This window comes from Phacochoerus africanus, chromosome 8 (assembly GCF_016906955.1).
Source record: "Phacochoerus africanus isolate WHEZ1 chromosome 8, ROS_Pafr_v1, whole genome shotgun sequence".
NCBI classification, from domain to species: Eukaryota; Metazoa; Chordata; class Mammalia; order Artiodactyla; family Suidae; genus Phacochoerus; species Phacochoerus africanus.
In genome coordinates, this window is record NC_062551.1 from 55,488,157 (window position 1) to 55,511,460 (window position 23,304).

The following is a 23,304-nucleotide window of genomic DNA, read 5'->3' on the forward strand; positions in this document are numbered from 1 at the left end:
TTCTGGATTGACTCATCAACTTCTCACCCCAGCCCCTCAGGTAGGGACTTGCACCACCTCCCCATTTTCCAGAGGGGGGCAACCAAGGCACAGAGAGGTTAAGTAACTTGCCCAAGGTCACCCAGCCAGAAAGAGGTGGTGGCAAGGATCAGAGACAAGTAGCCTGGCTCCAAGGCTTCAGACGGCTGCTGTTCAGTACTGGGCATTCCATAGTTGCATCTCCTCCTCCCTCACACACGGAGGTCATGCCCAACCATCTCCGAGGCTCAGTTCCCCGCTGGCTGCATGGGATACAGTTACAGAGACAGGGCAGGTCCCATAGAGCGGTGGTGACAGCATCCCCCCACCTCAAGTTCCTACCTTTCTTCCAGCTCCAACAGCTCCTCAGCTGGAGCCCAGGCACCTGCAGGGGGCAGTTCCAGGCTGTCTCTGGATGCACCTCCAGCTGCAGGCTCCTGGGGACCAGGGTAAGAGCTGGAGCAGGTGCCAGCTGAGCCCCAGGAGGCTCCCCTCTGGATGCACACCCACCAGCGCAGGTGGTGAGCAGCTGGGCCTGGGGAGAGAACATCTGCCCACATTGGCGCCAGCAGTGAGAGGGGCTGTAAAGCCTCCTATGATGTACAAGGCCTTTCCTGGCCTGTGCATTCTCTCAGTGACAGGGTCCCCAGGCTGCTCCTGGGTGCCCGAGAGAGGCTCAGGCTCTGAGCAAGTGGGCAGCCTGCCCAAGGTCACATCGTCCTCTGCTTTCTTGGAAAATGGAAGGTTCGATGATGCCTTGATTTCAAGACCCCCTCCTAAGGCCTGTGGCAGCTGAGGGCAGATGCCCCGATCTTGCTTAGAGCCAGAAGCCTTGGCTAGCTGCCACCAGGCTGGTGACCCCCAGCCGGGTGCCTCGGTTTCCTCCCTTGAAGAGTGGGCTTTGGCATCCCTGGCTTGTGAGCACCACGTTTGCTGGCACCAGCAGCCCAGGCTGGGGCTGGGAAAACCCTCCATGACTCATGGGTCTGGCACAGAGTGGGCATGGCGTGCCCTCCCATTTCCCTTGCCTCTGCGCCTCCCTCGCACAGTCCCCATAACCTCCAACGTGGCTGCCACCCCTTCCCCAGTAGCACAGGGAACTCGGGTTGCCCCCTAAACACAACCAGCCAGCCTTCGGTCTTTGGCCTGAGCTGTTGCCCTTCCAGACAGGCCATTTCCTTCCTTGCTCAATTGATGGAGGACCTACTGTGCACTGGGTTACCCTGTTCCAGCTCTGGGGATCCCGCAATGGCTCTGCCGGCCTTTGTTGCTTGGAGATAGAAAGCCAACAGATAAACAAGCCAACAAGGCAAGGCCAGTCTTGATTCTACCAAAAAGATAAAACAGGTTGTTAGGGAGTTCCCGTTGTGGCTCAGTGGGTTAAGAACCTGACTAGTATCCATGAGAATTCAGGTTGGATCCCTGGCCCAGTTCGGTGGGTTAAGGATTCTGCATTGCTGTGGCTGTGGTGTTAAGTCCCCAGCTGCTTCTCCGATTCAACGCCTTGCCTGGGAACTTCCATATGCCGCAGGTGCAACCCTAAAAAAATGGGGTGTTCACACTTGGGGAAGGCCTCTCTGAGCTGAGACCTCAATGATGAGAAGGAGCTGGGGGAAGAGCCTTCTAGAAGGAGAAAAAGGCTAGTGCCAAAGCTCCGGGGTGGGAAGGAGCTTAGCATTCAGGCAATAGCTAAGAGGCCATCATGGTTTCGAACCTGGGGGGTGAGGAGCAATGGGGGTGATGAGCCTGCAGAGGTGCAGAGGGCCCACCCTTCCCAGCCCCCCTCCACTGGGGGGGTCAGGCCAGTGCTGAGGGCAGGGCTTGGCTTTTCTCCCACTTATGATGGGAAGCTGGGGTGGGGGGGAGAGAGCAGGGGAGTGGGGAGTGATGTGGTCTGATTTATGGTTTGGAAGCGTGGCTCTGGCTGCGGCAAGCTGCGTGGATTGGTGGGGGCTCGGAGGAAGGAGGGGGCAAGCCGGGAGGAGGGGACTGCAGTGGTCCAGGCAGGAGAGGAGACACCTCGCTGACTGCTCAGAGCTGTTTGTGCACCCAGCCAGCCGGGCATCTGGATGCCCCGCCTCCCCCCCCCCCCCCCGCCCCAGCTCCCCTCCTCCTCTCTGCCCCAGCCCCTCACCCAGTCTGTCTGCCAGTCTGCCGGTCTGGGAGCAGCTGGAATCCCCAGCGTCGCCCCACCCAGGACCTGGCCTGCAGGAGGCTTCCAGAAAAGCATGGCAGATGAGTCCAAGAGCCCCACCTAGGTGTGCACACTCAGCCACATGCGTGTTCTTTGCGTGTCTCCCCGCACACACTCACTTGCTTGGAGAGCAGGATGGGGGGCAAGGGCTTGGAGAGCAGGATGAGGGGGGTAGAGCCTGACTGAGGCAGGAGAGCCTCCTCCTACAGGACAGGGTGTGTGGCCACAGAATAATAACAACCTTAGCAAGACCTTGAAGTCTCCCCCGTCCTGAGGAGTGATGGGAGGGAGGGGAGAGGGGAGCAGGACCAAGCCCCCACAACCTCCTGAGATTCTTGGGCAGAGGCTGTGCCCCAGGACCCCTCGGGAAGCTGGCTCCATTCTCTTCCTGATCTTCGGTGCTGTTGGCCGTGGCAGAAGGAAAGGGCAGGGCAGGACGGGGCAGGACGGAAGCAAACCCTGTAACGTGGGAAGAGGAGGGTGTGTGTGAAGACCCAAGGCGGGATCCAGGCTTTGGAACGTTGGAGGTTTCCGGCCACAGAGGCAGGGCCTCGGGGGAGCCAAGAGAGGCGGGGAGAGACACACACAAGAGGAGCAGAGACCAACGGACCGAGACAGGAGTTGGGAGGAGAGGGACCAGACAGAAGCTGGAAGAGGCAGGGACCAGGAGGCTGGTGATCTGCACACGCTCCAGTCCACCGAGACACCATTCTCCTCCGAGACACCCTTCTGCAGCCTTGGGTGCTCCGAGCCCAGCCTGATGCAGGCAGCCTGGCTCCTCGGGGCTCTGGTGGTACCCCAGCTCCTCAGCTTCAGTCATGGGGCTCGGGGAGCCGAGAGGGAGTGGGAGGGGGTCTGGGGTGGCGCCCAGGAGGAGGAGCGGGAGAGGGAGGCCCTCATGCTCAAGGTGAGTTGGGGAGGGCTGGGATTCTAGTGGGGGGACTGGCGGGGGAGGGGGGCAGGGGGGCTGTGGGCTTGGAAGGGGGGTATTCCAGGGTGAGGAAAATGGGCAATGAGGAGGGACGGGAAGAAGATGAGGGTGATGGGTTTGGAGACGGGGTTGGGCCAGAGAGCTAGCTTACAGCTGGAAAAAGGCGGCTGGAGTGTCTGGGGAGTCAGAATGCAGCGGCCAGGCTGGCCCTGACCTTTCCTCCCCTGTCTCAGCATTTACAGGAAGCCCTGGGGCTGCCTGCGCCGAGGGGGGACGAAAATCCCCAGGGAACCCCTACAGGCAAAGGGGCCCGCGTGACTGAGAACGATGCTCAGGGGGAAGAGGAAGGAGAGGAGGAACCAACACGAACCCCTTCCTCCAGCCCCAGCCCCTCTCCCACCCCTGAGGACACTGTCACTTATATCTGTGAGTAATCGTGAAGTCTGCCCTGCGCCCAGGGTTCCGAGGTCATTTTCACAAAAACGAACGTCCTTTCACCGCCCCGGGATCTTTCCATCGCCCACCGCCCAGCTCGGAATCCCCACAACCTCCAGGAGCTCCGGGTCCCGGCTCTGCCTCCCAAGAGCCCAGGGCGATTGGCCCCTACTTTCCAGGAGTCCTAAGTAACACCCCCCCTTCCCAACTCTGCCCCAGAAGACCTAGGTCCTGGTCCCCCTAGGTCCTCTGCTCCCCTGACTCCGCCCCCAGGGTCCTTATACAGCGTGTGCCCTGTCCATCCGCAGTGGGCCGCCTTGCCGGCCTGGACGCAAGCCTGCACCAAGTACACGTCCGTTTGCACGCGTTGGACACCCGCGTGGCCGAGCTGACTCGGGGGCTGCGGCAGCTGCGGGAGGTGGCGGGCGACACCCGCGACGCCTTGCAAACCCTGCAGGAGGCGCAGAGCCGCGCTGAGCGGGAGCACGGCCGCTTAGAGGGTGAGTCGCAGGGCGTGGGGAGGAGAAAGAGGAACGATCCGGGTCAGGTGGGGGACTGGTGGGAAGAGGGGGGCCTGGAAAGGTCTGAGAAGAAGTGACGACCCTGGGTGTCAGGGACGAGGGGGTTTTTGGAGATCTGGGGCGTGTAGGCTGATGGGCGGCTTAGAGTTGCGGGCAGGGTGAGAGCGGGGCGCAGGCGGACGGGGGGAGAAGCACACTCCCCAGCACGCGCTGGAGCGGACCCCGCTCTGGCGGTACCACGCCCCCTACAGACCCGCCCCATCAGTCTGGCTCCGCCCCTGGAGACCGTGACGGCCTCTTCCTCCGGGCGGTTCTGACCCCGCCTCCTGCCCGCCCTCGAGGCCCTAACCCCGCCTACGCTCCTCCCCGCCCCGCCGCAGGCTGCCTGAAGGGGGTGCGCCTTGGCCACAAGTGCTTCCTGCTCTCGCGCGACTTCGAGGCGCAAGCGGCTGCGCAGGCGCGGTGCACAGCACGAGGCGGGAGCCTGGCGCAGCCCGCGGACCGCCAGCAGATGGAAGTGCTCACCCGCTACCTTCGCTCGGCGCTCGCCCCCTACAACTGGCCGGTGTGGCTGGGTGTGCACGATCGGCGCGCCGAGGGCCTCTACCTCTTCGAGAACGGCCAGCGTGTGTCCTTCTTTGCCTGGCACCGCGCGCCCAGCCCCGAGCCCCGCGCAGGGCCCAGCGCCGCGCCGCACCCACTCAGCCCCAATCAGCCCAACGGCGGCGCGCTGGAGAACTGCGTGGCCCAGGCATCGGACGACGGCTCCTGGTGGGACCACGAGTGCGAGCGGCGCTTGTACTATGTCTGCGAGTTCCCCTTTTAGCGGGGCCGGTCCCCCGCCTCTCCACTCCATCCCATCACCTCCTTTTGCCTGGGTGGTGCACCCTGCAAAGCCGCCCTTCCCTCCGTGCCCACAGGTGGAAGGGTGTTCCCCCTGGCTGGCCCATCCCGGGTTGGGGGGGCTCCTGCGGGGCCAGGACCCCTTCCTTGCCTGTCTTTCCCGGAAGCGATGAGCACCGGCCTAGGTCCGGCGCCATTAAAGCCTTGTGGAATCTGGCTTGAGCTGACAGTAAAGACAATTTTGGCCTTTATCTCCCTGCAGGGTGAGGCAGGAGGGGCAACGTCCTGTCTCCCTTTTACAGCTCTCATTTGAGCCCCAGATCAGAGTGATGGAGAACACAGGTGCATATGTATTCAGGGTCATCCGCTCCTGCGCGCCGATGTCTGGGGTAGAGGAGTGCGCACGCTGCTGACGCCTCCACCCCCATGGTCCCCCGACTCAAGGCCTTTGGGACCCTGAGCCTTGGCCTTGGTCCTGATGGATGAGCTCTGGGAAGCACGAAGGAGCTAAAACCACTGACAAGTCCTGCTGTAAACATTCCCATTTAATTTCTTCTTTTTGTGTGTCTTGTTTCACCAGATGGTACCGTAATGTCACTTAAAGTCAGGCACTGCCCTACTTCCTTCTTTCCCACCCCCAGGGGCACATGTTGAGACACGAGGACCTACTCAGCCTGGAAGCTTAAGATTGCCTCCCAATGATCCCTCCTATACTCCCTGGCCTGTGAGGCCATGAGCCAGTCCCTTCCTCACCCTGAGGCTCCGTTTCCTCATCTGCACATGGCCTTGTTTGGCTCTTGGGATGTTCAGATGTGCCCAGGAAAGTGCGCATTCGGGTAATGGTGGGGTGGGAGCCACACACTGTTTCCTTCCCACCGATTGTTCATACCTTAGTCCCCTGGGGGCAGTGAGGACACCCAGAAGTGGGCCGGCCTGGGCCTCAGCACTGTGGACAGCACTCTTTGTGGGAACACCCAGTGTCTCCCCCACCAATACTGATCTCCTGACCCTGATCTCATGGCGCCCAGGAATCCGAGCGTGGCCCTGTCTATCCTTAACATCTCTGTTTTTCTCCTTCATCAGTCATATGGCACCACCTGCCCAAAGTGTCACCACTGGATCCACCAGAGGGAGGGATAAACCACTCTATCATCTCTGGAAGGAGGAGTACCACCCTCTCCCTTTAGAAGTCATTTCTCAGCCCCAAAGCCCCCCTAGGAAGTAGGGAATGGGGGTCGGGGGTGGGCAGGGGTCAAGAAGGCTGCAATCAGGGAGTTCTTGCTGTGGCAAGACAGGATTGGTGGCATCTCTGCAGCGCCAGAATGCAGCCCAGCACAGGAGGTTAATGGATCCGGCATTGCCACAGCTGCGCCATAGTTCGCAACTGCCGCTTGGATCTGATCCCTGGCCTGGGAACTCCATATGCTGGGGGGCAGCGAAGGGAGGGGGGGAAGGCTTCCATCAAGGGACTGAAGACTTTGCCCAAAATTCATCTCTCTCTAAGCTTGTATCCCAGGGTTGCAGTGGGACAGTATGATGGGTTACAGACAACCAAAGGGCAGATTAGGCAGACATTGATGAGTGTCTGCTGTTCCCTGGGAAGGGTCCACCCTCACAGGCTCGACATTCCGGAAAGTCAGTGGATGGGACAGCTCAGTGGTTACCTGCCTGGATTTTGGAGCTAGGTGGCCCAGGTTCTAATCCTACCTCAGCTACTTACCTCCTGGGCAACTTGAGTGAGACATAACTTTGCTGTTCCAAGTGTCCCCATCTGTACAATGGGGATGATAACAGTTACCTTCTAGAATGGTGCTGGGCACAGAGGGATCAAACATCAGCCCTGATCCTCGCTCAGCTGCTTGGCTCTTCTAACCTCCCCTTCACCTCTGCGAGCTCTCTCCAAACACTGTCTTTGCATATGCAAAGGTCATTCCAAGAACTGGCTCATGTGTCACCCTGAACAACCTGCCTCCCCAGCTCCCCGCCCCAGCAGGGTTTGGTGCTGCTTTTGGTGTTTCAGAACTGCTGACTCCTCTACAGACCTAGCCCTGATCAGCCAGACTGGGGCACCCTCATGGGGCAGGGCTGGGTATGACCATCTCCAGGTCCCCAGCATCCCCTGACACGTGGGGGTTCTTTAAATGAAGATGCCTGCATGTGACCATTTTAGGAACTCTGAGATGAAATGGATTTCTTCTCGTCTTCCCTGGAGTTCCCGAGGCTTTCGTCAGACACATCCTCTGGGCTCCAACTGGGTCTTGGGCTTTCCTCGTCGCACTTCCCATTATTCTAGGTGCCAGCATTTGGTCAGTGTGTCATACCAGTCCAGGGACAGAGCTGTGGACATACAGAGACGTCCAAGGTGGGGAGTGGACGGCATTAGCTGGGACCGCTTAATGCTCGCCTGCGCGTTGCATTCTGGGCTGATTCCGGACTCGGGTCTGTATATGTGCACCCTGCTGCCTCCTCCGAGAAGCCCTCCCAGGCCTCTCAAGGGCCAGCTCTTGCCAATGCCACCTCCCTGGCTCTCTTTGGAGAGCCTGCGGTTTGAGAGCTCGGAGGCCCAGACCAGAGAAAGCCTCAGCTGTTGGTTGGGTGCTCTGCGTTAAGGGATCCTAGGCAAGTGGTAGAGGAACGGCGCAAGGCCTGAGAGGACCCGGCGGGAAGAAAAAGGACCAGGGGGGCACGGGCCGGCCGACTACAAATCCCAGGTTGTTGAGCGGCAGGCCCTGTACTACCTGCCCGGAACCACATTTCCCAGAAGCCATCAGGCGCTTCGTACAAAGCCTCCTGCTAGTCCCGCCCCATCCTCCCACGTGAAGCTCGTCCACATTTCCCAGCGTCTGGAGGACCACACCCCCTGTAATAAGGTCAGAGGTCGACCGTCTCCAATCACAGCTCCCTGGCTCCCCACCTACCGGGCCTCGCCCCGAGGTACTTTGGGAAATGTAGTCCGATCCTGAGTCAAGGGGTGGGAAAGCCCAATTTGGCAGTCTATCATTGCGTTAGGCTTAGAGTGTAATGGGTGCTCCGATCTTTCTCACGCGAGTTTTTCAAAATAAGGGTGAATCTCTACGGGTGCATCATAACCATTTTTTAAGTGAAATTAATTCATAGAAAATAACAGGATGCAGAGAAAATGGAAAGGGTTCTTAAAATTTGAGTTGTTCAGTATGTACTGACCTACAATTTAAAAACACAATACAAAATTTTTTCCTTTACCTGCCACAGTTTTGCTAAACACTAGTCTTAACCAACTTCGCCTCTTAAAAAAAAAAATCAAAACGTTTTACTTGGAAATAATTTCAAGCTTACAAATAACCTGCACAAATACAAATAATATTTTGCATTTGTATATGCCCTTGACCCAGATTTATTTATTATTGACAGTTCACCCCATTACTTTAGCTTTATCATCATCAACCTATTGTCAACCTGAAAAAATAAAATAGCCAGTTGTTTTCCCAGCAAAATGACTTTGTTCAGGAACAGAGAAGAATGGCACTGCAGAATGAGAAAGCTACAGCAACCCACAGGCAGGTCCAAAGAGGCAAAGAACAAGTCAGCTTTCATTAGGCTTTAGGAAGAAGTTGGGAAGAGGTTTTTGTTTGTTTGTTTGTTTGTTATGTTTTTTTTGGTCTTTTGGGGGCCACACCCTCGGCACATGGAGGTTCCCAGGCTAGGGGTGCAATCGGAGCTGTAGGTGCCAGCCTACGCCACAGCCATAGCAACGAGGGATCTGAGCCATAGCTCACGGCAATGCCAGATCCTTAACCCACTGAGCAAGGCCAGGGATAGAACCTGCAACCTCATGGTTCCTAGTCGAATTTGTTTCTCTGCGCCATGATGGGAACTCCACAGTGGTTTCTCACTGACTGCAAGCAGTGGTTAGTGCATTGTTGCCAGGGGTGGGGGGTGATCCTCCACCTTTTTCTTAAAACTAGGAGATGAAATTCCCATGTGGAAAATGTCCTCTCTCATACCAGAAGAAAAAAGAAGCATTCTTATCGTCATGATTAAGAAGCTGAGACCTAGAGAACTTTATGCAAAGAATTCAATAGGAACGGACCTTGTTAAAAATAATGTTTTAATCTTCCTTTTTCCTCTGGCTATTCAGGCTGCAAATCATGGTATGTGCATGAGAACTCTCTCTAACGGACTCCCTGAATATTTATTTGATTTTATTTTAGTCTTTTTAGGACCCAACCTGCCGCATATGGAGGTTCCGGGGCTAGGGGTCGAACTGGAGTTGCAGCTGGCGTCCTGTGCCACAGACACAGCAACGCAGGATCCCAGCCATGTCTGAGAACTACACACAGCTTACAGCAACGCTGGATCCTTACCTCACTGAGTGCTCATGAATACTAGTTGGGTTCACTACTGCCGAGCCACAGCGGGAACTCCCCTGAAATCATTTTAAATGAGGTTTTCCTCTATTTTCACTCTATCTATCATCTATCTATCTATCATCTATCCATCCATTTATCCACCTATCCTTTCATCATCCACCCTTCTATCCTAACCCATTCACCAGGGACGAACCAAAGTCAGATTTATTGATTCCCTGCAGTAAAAGAGACCACATCCCGAAAGAGCTGGGATTGAGCTATAGGACTTAGGGGACAAGAGGAATTTGAGTGAAATTTAACTGGAGCTGTGTTTTAATAGCTTCTGAGCAAAGCAGGGATCGGTTTAAATGAGTCAACATCAGGTCTGGGCTGCAGAGTGGACTCAGGGTCCTGTTTCCTTGGAAACTACAAAGTTAAGATAAATATGGCATGTTGTGTCTAGAAACTCCATCTAAAGCGCTGTAGCTGGGCTGGAAACTGAGGCTTATTGTCTGCGTCAAAGGGACGTACATCTGCCAGGCAAGAGTAGGATGTTTAATTTTTATTTATTTATCTATCTTGGTCTTTTTAGGGCCACACCCAAGGCATTTGGAGATTCCCAGGCTAGGAGTCAAATAATCAGAGCTACAGCTGCTAGCCTCCGCCACAGCCACAGCAACATGGAATTCAAGCCACATCGGTGACCTCCACCACAGCCGCAGCCACACCAGATCCAAGCCACACCTGCAACCTATGCTGCAACTCGTAGCAACACCGGATACTTCACCCACTGAGCAAGACCAGAGATCGGACCTGCATCCTCGCAGACACTCTGTGGGGTTCTTAACCCGCTGAGCCACAACGGAAACTCCGCTTATTTTAAGGTATTTTTTCATCGTCAGTGGTTCCTCTTGCCCATGATTCCTTCCTGGCTTCCGTAGTGTTTCCCCGCCCCCCTCGCGCCGCGCTGGCCTCCTGTTCTTCCTTCATTCCTTTGAACAACCTTGCCTCTGCTCCAGCCCCGAGCTGCTGCCACCACCTCCTCCTCAAATCCCAGCCGTATCACCTCCAGGAGCAAAGTGCTTCTTTTCTTTTCTTTTTTTTTCTTTTTTTTTTTTTTTGGTCTTTTTGCTATTTCTTGGGCCGCTCCCTCGGCATATGGAGATTCCCAGGCTAGGGGTCCAATCGGAGCTGTAGCCACCGGCCTACGCCAGAGCCACAGCAACGCGGGATCCGAGCCGCGTCTGCAACCTACACCACAGCTCACGGCAACGCCGGATCGTTAACCCACTGAGCAAGGGCAGGGACCGAACCCGCAACCTCATGGTTCCTAGTCAGATTCGTTAACCACTGCGCCACGACGGGAACTCCAAAGTGCTTCTTTTCAAAGCGCAGGTGGTTTTGTAGGAGCCGGGGTTGGGGAAGTTCCTGCGGGGAGGCAAGGAACTGTCCCCTCCTGATCTCTCCACCGAGTCCAAGCCCACCTTGACGTTGGTGTCTGACCCTGAGCAGGGACAGCTCCTGGCAGTCATGTGGGCAGGAAGCCACAGCTGGGGTGGAGCTGGGGGACGGAAGTGGAGCCGTGGCTCTGCCTTAAAAACAATCTCTTTGGCAATTTTGTAATATCTGATGCATCTAAAAGAACAGATAGATATAACTGAGACATAAAAGGACCACCCATTGTCCTACCACTGTCTTGAAGAAGACCTGTCTGTTAAGCCAGCCTTCCCAATCCTATCCCTCACCCCCGCCATCTCTAACCACTCTCCTGAATTGTGCGGATGCCTCACTGGCTGGCCTTCAGTATTTCGGCACATATATGTTATCCCCACACAGCACAGTGTTTGGGTCGCTTGTTCAATCCCTGGCCTCCCTCAGTGGGTTAAGTATCCGGCATGGCCGTGAGTTGTGGTGTAAGTCAGAGCTACAGCTTCCAGCCTACACCACAGCCACAGCCACGCCAGATCTGAGCCTGGATGGACCTACACCACAGCTCACGACCACGCCGGATCCTTAACCCAGGGATGGAACCCGCAACCTCATGGTTCCTAGTCGGATTCGTTTCCACTGCGCCACCACAGGAACTCCATGAGTATTTTTTTAAATTTAAGACATTATTTGCATACATTACAATCTACGCTTTTTTTTAATGGCCTTACCCGAGGCATATGGAAGTTTCCAGGCCAAGGATCGAATCCAAGCTGCCACAGAGACAACACTGGATCCTTAACCTGCTGAGCCACAGTGGGAATTCCACAATTCACACTTTTAGATGCAGTTCTGGGGTTTTGATAAATGCACGCATTGTGTAACCTTCACCCCAACTAAGACACAGAATAGTTCCATCACCCCAAATTTCCCTTGCACCCTCTTATACAAGTATTTTAAAACTTAGGAAAGCTAAAATAATTGACATGAAAAATAGGCAAGTATATGTATTACACGGTACAACTTGGATGAACCATGAAAGCTTTATGCTCAAAAAAAAAAAAAAAAAAATGGAGTTCCCGTGGTGGCTCAGTGGTTAATGAATGAGACTAGGAACCATGAGGTTGCAGCTTGGATCCCCAGCCTTGCTCAGTGGGTTAAGGATCTGGCGTGGCTGTGAGCTGTGATGTAGGTCACAGACGAGGCTCAGATCCTGTGTTGCTGTGGGTGTGACACAGGCCGGTGGCTACAGCTCCGATTAGACCCCTAGCCCGGGAACCTCCATATGCCACAGGTGCGGCCTTCAAAAGACAAAAGACAAAAAAAAAAAAATACTCCAAGTAGATTTTTTCCCCTTTTTTTTTTCTCTTATTAAGGATACAGATTTGACAACCTTAAATTTGAAAGCTCTGTGTATAAAAAACAAGTCACACTGAAATTAAAAGAGAAGAACTAGACTTGAAAAAAGTGTACTTCATGTGACAGAAATGGTGTGATCCTCTTATCATGTCAAGTGACAGAAAAAGAAACACAACACTTGGAATCCAGGAGGTAAGTGGGCAAAATACACAAAGTGACAGTTCCCACAAAAGGGAATATAGTACGTGACCCACAGTTTCAGGAAAATATTCCATCAACACAAGAAATGTTTCAAATTCCAATACATCGATAACCAGGGAAGGAGTTCCCTTTGAGGCTCAGTGGGTTAAGAACCTAACTAGCATCCATGAGGATGCAAGTTCAATCCCCGGCCCTGATCAGTGGGTTAAGGATCTGGCGTTGCTGTGAGCTGTGGTGTAGGTCATGGATGTGGCTTGGATCCAGTGTTGCTGTGGCTGTGGTGCAGGCCGGCAGTTGCAGTTCTAATTCCACCCCTAGCCTGGGAACTTCCATATGCTGTGGGTGTGGCTCTAAAAACAAGCAAACAAAAACAAACAAAATCCAGGAAATTTTAACCTGGGAGACCCAGAGCTCGTGGGTGAGGCCTGCCCTGTTCTCCATCCAGAGATGCTTCTGGAAAACAAAGCCAAGATCTTTTCTTCTTTGGGGGCCACTTCTGGAAAGCCAAAGGAAGAATCCTAAACACTCAAAAAAGCTTTGACCCCAAAGATGGTATTTGCAGCCCTATTTATAATAGCACAGGAGTTCCCGTTGTGGCTCAGCAGTTAATGAACCTGACTTGTATCCACGAGGATGTGAATTCCATCCCTGGCCTCGATCAGTGGGTTAGGGATCTGGCGTTGCTGTGGCTGTGGTTCAGGCCGGCAGCTGCAGCTCCCATTGGACCCCTAGCCTGGGAACGTCCGTATGCCATGGGTGTGGCCCTAAAAAGCAAATCATCATCATCATCATAATTAATAATAATAATAGCACAGCGCATGGTGTTGAGGTGGCGGGGAGCATAACTTAAATTCCCCCCACAAGGTGGACTCAGGTGAGAACGTTGATTGCTGCCCGGATACTACAATTTTTAAAAGGTTGATGGATATGCAGCAGCTGGAGAAAGACTTACTTCTAGGAATCAATTAAGCAAAACAAAGCTATCCGCTTGAATATATTCCTGAGACTTTCACCGTTGCCAGGAGCCGTCCCCAGATCTGGGCAGAGTGTAACCTGGTGAGAAGAATTATCTCTTACCAGCTGCCCGCCGTGTTCCCCTTGGAAAAAGGAACTGGCTTTGATACAGGAGAACATAAAAGAGGTACCGTATTTGATCTATTCTAAGAATCACACTGTCTCACATCTTGACCCGTCTGAAACCAGGAGGCATCTTCCAACGGCTGGCACCGCAGGACAGCTCCCGGCCAGGCACGAACTTCTGCAGAAGGGGTGTCTGAAGCCGGGAAGAAAATCCTGCCAATAACTGTGGGCCACTCTGAGCCCCTGGGACCCCACTGAGTGTGGGCGCTCGGGGGAGTTGCGGGGGCGGGGGTGGCGATCCGAGTTGAATAAGTCGTGTTTGGAAAAGTCCTGGAAACAGAAATCAGTACTAGGCCTGTGCATGGAATTGCCAGGCTGCCTCAAGATCCCAGGAGCAATGGGCTTTTCTCATATTGTCTTTAACGAAACACAGCCTCACTAAATCTGGGCCCAGGTTTGGGTTGGCAAATCATGGCCCGGCTGCCTGGTTTTGGACAGCCCGGGTGCTAAGCATGGTTTTTTTGTTTGTTTGTTGTTTGTTTTTTTTTTCTTTTTACCTTTTCTTGAGCTGCTCCCGGGGCATATGAAGGTTCCCAGGCTAGGGGTCTAATTGGAGTTGTAGCCACCGGCCTATACCACAGCCACAGCCATGCCAGATCTGAGCTGTGTCTGTAACCTACACCACAGCTCATGGCAACGCCAGATCCTTAACCCACTGAGCAAGGGCAGGGATCGAACCTGCAACCTCATGGTTCCTAGTCGGATTCGTTAACCACTGCGCCATGACGGGAACTTCCGGTTTTTACATTTTATTTTATTTTTTTGGCTTTTGTCTTTTTAGGGCTGCATCTGCAGCATATGGAGGTTCCCAGGCTAGGGGTTGAATCGGAGCTGTAGCCGCCGGCCTGCACCACAGCCACAGCAACACCAGATCTGAGCCACGTCTGCGACCTACACCACAGCTCATGGCAACGCCGGATCCTTAACCCACTGAGCAAGGCCAGGGATCTAACCTCATGGTTCCTAGTCGGATTTGCTAACCACTGAGCCACAACAGGAACTCTGGTTTTTACGTTTTCAACTGATTGAACAGGAGTTCCCTTGTGGTATACTGGATTAAGGTCCTAGCATTGTCATTGTAGAGGCTGGGGTTTGCTGTAGGGGCTCTGGTTTGAACTCTGGCTCAGGAACTTCCACATGCTGGGAGCATGGCCAAAAAATTAAATTAAATTAAATTAAATTAAATTTAATTTAATTTAATTTAATTTAAAAAAAAGTAAAGCAGGAGTTCCTCAGTGGTAATGAACCCTACTAGTATCCATGAGGATGTAGGTTTGGTCCCTGGCCTAGGTCAGTGGGTTAAGGATCCAGCATTCCTGTGAGCTCTGCTGTAGGCCGGCAGCTGCAGTTCTGATTCACCCCTAGCCTGCAAACTTCCATATGCCTTGGGGCAGCCCTAAAAAAAAAAGGTAAAATAAAAACGAAACAATTGAACAAAATCAAAAGAATAATGTTCATGACACAAGAAACTCACATGAAATTGAAAATGCAGGAGTTCCCATTGTGGCTCAGTGGTTAATGAACCTGACTAGTATATATGAGAACACAGGTTCGATCCCTGGCCTTGCTCAGTGGGTTAAGGATCCGGTGTTGCCATGAGCTGTGGTGTAGGTTTGGATCAGACACGGCTTGGATCTGGCATTGCTGTGGCTGTGGTGCAGACTGGCAGCTGCAGCTCTAATTCAACTCCCAGCCTGGGAACCTCTATATGCCTCATGCATGGCCCTGAAAAAGACAAAAAAAGGAAAATAAGAAATTGAAAATTCAGGGTCCATTGCCAAAGTTTTATTGACACATGACCACGCCCAACCATGCATGTGTTATCTGTGGACGCACTTCCTGAAATGCAGGGTTTAGTACTTTTCATGCAATGCAAGTGGCCCACAGAGGCAAAAATATTTATTCTCTGGCACTTCACAGAAAAAAGTTTGCCCACCCCTGATATAGGCACCAGGGAGTTTGTTGTATAGAAAAACATGGACGTTAATGAGTCTCAGTGATCAAGAAGTGTTGGGAGTTCCCGTTGTGGCTCACTGGGTTAAGAACCCAACGTAATATCTGTGAGGATACAAGGTCAATATCTGCCCTTGTTCAGTGGGTTAAAGATCTGGCGTTGCTGTGAGCTGTGGTGCAGGTCACAGATGGTCACAGATGCGGCTCAGATCCTACGTGGCTGTGGCTGGGGTGCAGGCGGGCAGCTGCGGTTCTGATTGGACCCCTAGCTCGGGAACTTCCACATGCCGAAGGTATGGCCCTAAAAAGCAAAAAAAATAAAATAAAAAATAAGTGTTGCGTACCCTCAAAAAATGTTATAGTATATATGAGACAATTGGCAGTGTAAACATTGACAGAATTAATTTTGTCTGTGTTGAATTATTTTTTATCTGCAATGATGCAGTTACGCATTTTTAACAGAGCTCTTTCTTTGAGAGATGTAAGTTGAAATTTTGCAATGAAATGATATATCTGGATTTGCTTCCAAATAATCTGGTTTGGAGGAATTCCTGTCCTGGCTCAGTGGTTAACAAATCTGACTAGGAACCATGAGGATGCAGGTTCGATCCCTGGCCTCGATCAGTGGGTGAAGGATCCGGTGTTGCCGTGAGCTGTTGTGTAGGTCGAAGACTTGGCTTGAATCCCGAGTTGCTGTGGCTACGACCCAGGCCTTCCCAAGGCTGACTTCTTGACTTTCTTCTGCATGGAGGAAAACACTTCATGCTTCATATTCTATTTGCTGCGAGTTCCTTTAGTGTATTTCTTTTCCATATTTGTGTTTTGAGCCTTAAAGTTGTTCTCTTTTCTCTTTCTTTTTTCTTTTCTTTTCTTTTGTTTTTTTTTTTTAGGGTTGCATGCATGGTATATGGAAGTTCCCAGGCTAGGGGTCAAATCAGAGTTGTAGCTGGCGGCCTACACCACAGCCACAGCTCATAGCCACACCAGATCCTTTATCTCACTGATCGAGGCCAGGGATCCAACCCGTGTCCTCATGGATACTCGTTGGGTTTGTTACTGCTGAGCCACAATGGGAACTCTCTTACTTTCAACCAAGGCAATGTTGGTGCTTGGTTTAGGAAATTCCAGCCGTTCCAAACTGCTGGTAGAATAAATCTCAGCAAATGAAGAAATCAAAAAGACTCTGCTGTCCCTGAAGTGATGGAAAAGTGGGTATGAACCCCAGGGCCTTTGCACATGCCGTGTCCACTCTTTGGAACACCCCTCCCTCCCTCTTTGTCGAGGGCACCCCTATCACCCTTGGATCTCACCTTGAGCCTCACTTCCTCAGCAAACCTCCAGCCCTGATACCATTTCCTTTGTTGCAACCCTCATCAGATCAGCTTCTTTTTCTCCAGGACACTTAACCCCGTTTGTAAATAAATGCTTGTGGTCATCCGTACTCAGAGTTTCCGGGTGGCAGGGCCTGGGTCTTTGCATGCTTTACCCTGTTCTCCCGAACGTCCAGCCCCGTGCCTGCCAAGAGCAGTTGCTTGACACATGGTCACTGAAGGCTGAATGAAAGGGGCCCTTTCTGATGTGTATCAGGCAGCTGTTGCTGCCAAAAAAACCACCCCAGGATGTAGACTCTTAAAAACAGCAGTCAGAGGCGTTCCCATCGTGGCCCAATGGAAACGAATCCGACTAGGAACCATGAGGTTGTGGGTTCGATCCCTGGCCTCACTTTGTGGGTTAAGGATCCAGCATTGCCCTGAGCTGTGGTGTAGATCGCAGACGCAGCTCAGATCTGGTGTGGCTGTGGCTCTGGTGTAGGCCGGAGGCTACAGCTCTGATTAAACCCCCTAGCCTGGGAACCTCCCTATGCCGCGGGATCAGCCCCAGAAAAGGCAAAAAGACAAAACAAAACAAAAAACCCCCAATAAACAAAAATAATATATTTTGCTCATGGTCTTATGGGCAGTTCTTTTTTTATTTTTTGTCTTTTTAGGACCACACCTGCAGCATATGTAAGTTTCTGGTCTAGGGGCCGAATCAAAGCTGCAGCTGCAGGCCGACCCCACAGCCACAGCAATGCCAGATCCCAGCTGGGTTACAGCAATACTGGATGCTCAACCCACTGAATGAGGCCAGTTGTGGAATCTGCATCCTTATGGATACCAGTCGGGTTCTCAACCTGCTGAGCTACACCCGGAGCCCCTGTGCGGGCAGGTCTGATGGCTGGATTGGGCTTTGCTCTATATCCCTTTGAGCCTGGGCATCTGGGGACTGCCTCCGCACCCCAGAGCTTGGGATTCCGTACCCCACCAAGCCCACGTCCCTGCCTTGGGAGAATGAGTGCAGAGGACTCTTTTACCTATGTACTTATTTTGGCTTGTAAAAATGAACAACCTTACCCATCAATACATCCACCATCTTCTTTCTTTCTTTTTTTGTCTTTTCTTTTGTTTCCTTAGGGCAGCACCTGCAGCATATGGAGGTTCCCAGGCTAGGGGTCCAATTGGAGCTGTAGACACTGGCCTACACCACAGCCACAGCAACACGGGATCCGAGCTGCATCTGCAACCTACACCACAGCTCATGGCAACGCCGGATCCTTCACCCACTGAGCGAAGCCAGGGATCCAATCCTCCGCATCCTCATGGATACCAGTCAGGTTCATTAACCACTGAGCCACAACGGGAACTCCCATCTTCTTTCTTTCTTTCTCTGGCCACAATTGCGGCATAAGGAATTTCCCAGGCTGGGGGTATAGTCATCGCTATAGTTGCCAGCCTACGCCATAGCAACAACAGGATCTGAGCCACGTCTGCGACCTACACCACGGCTCCCAGCAACATCGGATCCTTAACCCACCGAGGGAGGCCAGGGATCAAACCTGTGTCCTCATGGATAGTAGTTAGACTCATTACCCCCGAGCCACAGTGGGATCTCCCCACCCATCATTTTCTAAGAAAAAGAGAACTGAAGCTTCTCCAATTGGGTTCCCTTCGTGAGTGGGGACAGGGGACTGGGATACCAGAAAGGACAGAGAGGGGACTGGGAATGGTACCCCAGAAGGATCTCCCCGGAGCCCCTCTCCTCTTTAGCCCCCTCCTCCTGGCCCCAAACTCCCAGCCTGGGCCACTATCAGGACCCACATCTAATGACATTTCACAGCCCTGATATTGATCTCCCTGTGCTCAAGGCCCTTGCTCAAGACTCTTTCCTGGACCTTATCTGTTCCAGAACTCAGCCGTCTTTGGGCTCCATGCCCCCCTGAACCCAAGGCTGGTGACTGCCCAGGACAGACAGAGGAGACAGACAGAGCTCCCTCAGCCTGACCCTCGCCCTCGGACACAGGAGACGGTGACACGGGCCTGGGATTGGAAGGAAGGGCCTCAGGGAGCTCAGAGGGTGGGGGTTTGGCAGCAAGGACAGTTGAGGGGTGGCTGGAGGATATGAGGGGAGGAGGCAAAAGCGATGAAAAGCGGAGTTCCCGTCATGACACAGCGGGAACGAACCCGACTAGGATCCATGAGCTTGCGGGGTCGATCCCTGGCCTCGCTCAGTGGGTGAAAGATCTGGCGTGGCCGTGAGCTGGGGTGTAGATCGCAGACAAGGCTTAGATCTGGTGTCGCTGTGACTGCGGTGTGGGTCGGCAGCTGTAGCTCTGATTAGACCCCTAGCCTGGGAACCTCCATGTGCCACAGGTATGGCCCTAAAAGGACAAAAGACCGAAAAAAAAAAAAAAAGAGAGAGAGAGAGATGAAAAGTTCTGAAACACCTCCTCCAGGAGAGGAACTTTCTTGCCCCCCTCGCATCAGCTCCAAGGAAGAGCTGTTTGACTATTTTCGTCACGGCTGCGTCCCCAGTGCTTAGATTGTGTGACATCCACTCGGGGCTCAATTTTTTTTTGTCTTTTTGCCATTTCTAGGGCCGCACCTGCGGCATATGGAGGCTCCCAGGCTAGGGGTCTATTCGGAGCTGTAGCCGCTGGCCTATGCCAGAGCCACAGCAACGCGGGATCCGAGCCGCGTCTGCAACCCACACCACAGCTCACGGCAACGCCGGATCCTTAACCCACTGAGCAAGGGCAGGGATCGAACCTGCAACCTCATGGTTCCTAGTCAGATTCGTTAACCACTGCACCACGACGGGAACTCCGGGGCTCAATATTTTTAGACTAAATGCATGACTCCATCCTCTGGGGGACAAAGGAGAGATTGTCCTCTTTAGCCAGTCGTTTGCCAATTATTTATTGAGTGCTCACACTGTGCGAGGGGCTCATGAATGTGGTACATGCCAGCCTCAGCTCTACGGAGCTCAGAGTCTTATGGGGGAGACAGATGCTGACCAGCTAACCTAACAACTCGGGTCTAACTGCTACCTGTCACATTCCCTCAGTAGGTCAGAAGGTGGTCAAGGGGGGCTTATGGGGGACATAGGAGATTTTTTGCTGAGATCTCAAGAAAGAGCAAAGTTTTAAAAGGCAGGAGTTCCCGTGTGGCTCAGCGGGTTAAGAACCTGACTAGTATCCATGAGGATGCAGGTTTGATCCCTGGCCCGGCTCAGTGGATTAAGGATCTGGCATTGCCGTGAGCTGTGGTGTAGGTTACAGATGAAGCTCGGATGTGGCATGGCAGCTGCAGCTCCAATTCCACCCCAGCCTGGGAACTTCCATATGCTGCAGGTGTGGCCCTAAAAAGGAAAAAAAAATTTTTTTCACTTCAATTGAAATAGCCACATGTGGTTACTGGCTACCTTATCAGACAGTGGAGAAGATAGTTAATAACTATATGTTGAATGAATGATTGATAAATGAATTGAGAGAATGAAGTGCTGGCTCTATCCAGGCACTACTTTCAAGATTTATGGGCATTAATCTAAGTTTGAGTCTTCACATCAGCTCTAGATGGTGGACACTGCTATTAGTTCCATTTTGCAGACGAGAAAAACGGAGGCAGAGAGGTTGCAGATGCAGCTCCCATCTGGCGTGGCTGTGGCTGTGACTGTGGTGTAGACCAGCAGCTGCAGCTCCGATCCAACCCCTAGCCTGGGCACCTCCCTATGCCTCAGGTGCAGCCCTGAGAAGAAAAAAAAAAAAAAAAGAATATATCGGATGGAGACATGAATGACGGGGTTTCAGAGGGGACCATGGTCTCTGAAAAGCAGTGGCAGGTAGGCATTCCCGTCGTGGCTCAGTGGTTAACAAATCTGACTAGGAACCATGAGGTTGTGGGTTCGATCCGTGCCTCACTCAGTGGGTGAAGGATCCGGCGTTGCTGTGAGCTGGGGTGTAGGTCCCAGACGCAGCTCAGATCTGGCCTCGCTGAGGCTCTGGTGTAGGCTGGCAGCAACAGCTCCGATTCAACCCCTAGCCTGGGAACCTCCATCCGCCTCAGGTGCGGCCCTAGAAAAGACAAAAAAAAGCAGTGGAGGGAGTTCCCGTCGTGGCGCAGTGGTTAACGAATCTGACTAGGAACCATGAGGTTGCGAGTTCGGTCCCTGCCCTTGCTCAGTGGGTTAACGATCCGGCGTTGCCGTGAGCTGTGGTGTAGGTTGCAGACGCGGCTCGGATCCCGCGTTGCTGTGGCTCTGGCGTAGGCCGGTGGCTACAGCTCCGATTGGACCCCTAGCCTGGGAATCTCCATATGCCGAGGGAGCAGCCCAAGAAATAGCAACAACAACAACAAAAGACAAAAAAAAAAAAAAAAAAAAGCAGTGGAAGGTAACGTGTACGTCTGCTATGTGGTCCTTCCTCTTTTAGAAAGATGAATCTTACGTATATGACCGAATGCATTCCTGAGGAAGTGGGGTGCCTCCGCCAGCTGACCGTGGTCCTCATGTCTGTGTCTTCTGCGGTTGGAGTCGTGGCCAATGGGCTGGTGATCTGGATGACCCTTTTCCGCATGGCCCGCACTGTCACCACGATTTGGTTCTTCAACCTGGCCCTGGTCGACTTCACTGTCTTGCTGTCTCTGCCCATTGCCACATACACCATGGCCACCGGCCAGTGGCTCCTGGACGAAGTGGCCTGCAAGCTCTACATGACCTTCTTGGCACTCAATTTCTTCACCAGCATCTGCCTCCTGGTCATCATCTCTCTGGACCGCTGCATCTCTGTCCTCTACCCCGTCTGGTGCCGCAACCATCGCACTGTGCAGCGAGCAGTGTGGCTGGCGGTGGGCGTGTGGCTCCTGGCTGCTGTCACGTGCAGTCCATACTTGAAATTCCGGACCATTGGCAAAGAGAACGAGTGTTTCTACTGCTACTTCAAGTTCGACATAGAGAAAAAGCAGGAGGAGAGTTCCCAGGATTGGGATCAAATGGTTTTCAAGAGGCGTCTGACGGTGGTCATCGTTCACTTCCTGGTGGGCTTCTTGGTGCCCTTGGTGGTCATCAGTACCTGTGCCCACCTCATCCGCACCAAACTCCGGGGAGAAGGCTGGGTCCATGCCAGCCGGCCAAAGAGGCTGCTGCTGGTGTTGGTGAGCGCCTTTTTCATCTTCTGGTTCCCGTTTAACGTGGCGCTCTTGGTCCAGTTGGGGCAACTGCAAAACGAACCCAAGCCCAAGATGCTGCTCATCCTCTGGGCAACCTTCTCCCTGGGCTGTCTCAACAGCTGCCTCAACCCTTTCCTCTATGTCTTCATTGGCAGAGATTTCCGGGAAAAATTTTTCCAGTCTTTGCCTTTTGCCCTTGCCAGGGCTTTTGGCGAGGAGGGTTTTGTCGCTCAGCCTGTCCCCGAGGCGAAGCCCTCAGGGAATGAGGCAAACCTGCAGGTGAAAGCTGGGAATCCTCCTGCTTAGTTTCCAGCCCCTGCCCTAGAGACTCCCGAGACTCTGCCAAATCCTGCCTCTTCTTTCAGGAAGTCTTCCTGGCAACGTCTTATCTAAATCTCTCCATTAGAGACATCTACTGTATCCCCAGTATCCACGCTACCCTTCCTTTATCCTAAAACTCCTGTTTGTTTTAAACTATGTACATGATTAGCCTGGGGGACAGGGAGAGGACTACATTTCCCAGTGTCCCTTGCAACGAGATTGCACCACCTGACAACGTTCTGGCCAATAGGATGTGCGTGAAAGGAATCCATGTCACTTCCTTGAAGTGCCCCTAACAGAGAGTGCTTGCCTTCCTTCCTTCCATTTCCCCCTTTCCATTGTCTAGAATGCAGATGTATCAGTTACCTTGGCTGTGTAACAGATACCCCCAGGCTTAGAGGCTTAACATCATAACCTTTTATGATTTCTTTGGGTCATCCACTTGGGCTGGGCTCAGCTGAGCAGTGTTCGGTTTTACCTGGGCTTGCTCAGGCATTTGTGGTCAGCTCTGGGTCAGCTAAGTGACTCTGTTTCTGGGCGGCAGAGGCTGGCTTTCAGGTAGGGTGATGGGATTGACTGAGCCCTGTCGTCCAGGAGGCTGCTGGGGGCTTTTTCATTGGGTGGTTAGGGAGGCTTCCGGGGCGGAGAGGGGAAGCATAAGACTTACACTTGACCCTTAGCACAACGTGACTAGTTTCAAGGGCTGGGGAGATAGATCTCACCTCTCAATGGGAAAATCTGCAAAGTGACAATTTAAAGGAGCATAGATACAGGAAGGCACCCAGCACTGGGACCACTTTGACAACCTGCCACAGCACGTGCGGTGGTGAACCATGTGGAAAATGACCGTGACCCCATACGAGGCCTGGAATGCTGACATCCGCGCTGTGAAGAGAGAGATTTCAATTTCTAGCTTATGAAAGCAATTGTTATTTTGTGTCTCTGTTATAGCAGCTGGATCCACACCTTAACTATGGTGCCGCCAACCACCGGAACTTGTGTGAGCCACATAATAAATTCCTTTCTTGTCCAAGCCATTGGGAGTCGGATTTTCTCTGACTTGAAAGCAAGAGCAGGAGTTCCCGTCGTGGCTCAGTGATTAATGAATCCAGCTAGGAACCATGAGGTTGTGTGTTCGATCCCTGGCCCC

General features: G+C 52.9%; 2 protein-coding genes across 2 annotated transcripts; both read left to right on the plus strand.

The window, feature by feature from the left end:
* The first annotated feature begins 2,519 nt into the window (after positions 1-2,519).
* Positions 2,520-5,159, plus strand: CLEC11A (C-type lectin domain containing 11A). The gene is made up of 4 exons (XM_047790186.1): positions 2,520-3,119; positions 3,377-3,569; positions 3,887-4,078; positions 4,480-5,159. Exons 1-4 carry the CDS (start codon positions 2,973-2,975, stop codon positions 4,923-4,925), a joined length of 978 nt encoding a protein of 325 aa, XP_047646142.1. The 5' UTR covers positions 2,520-2,972; the 3' UTR covers positions 4,926-5,159.
* A 15,957-nt stretch (positions 5,160-21,116) lies between these two features.
* On the plus strand, positions 21,117-23,043 carry GPR32 (G protein-coupled receptor 32). The gene is given in 2 exon segments (XM_047791356.1): positions 21,117-22,061; positions 22,064-23,043. Coding segments are annotated over 2 exon segments (981 nt in total). The 3' UTR covers positions 22,100-23,043.
* The last annotated feature ends 261 nt before the right edge of the window (positions 23,044-23,304 follow it).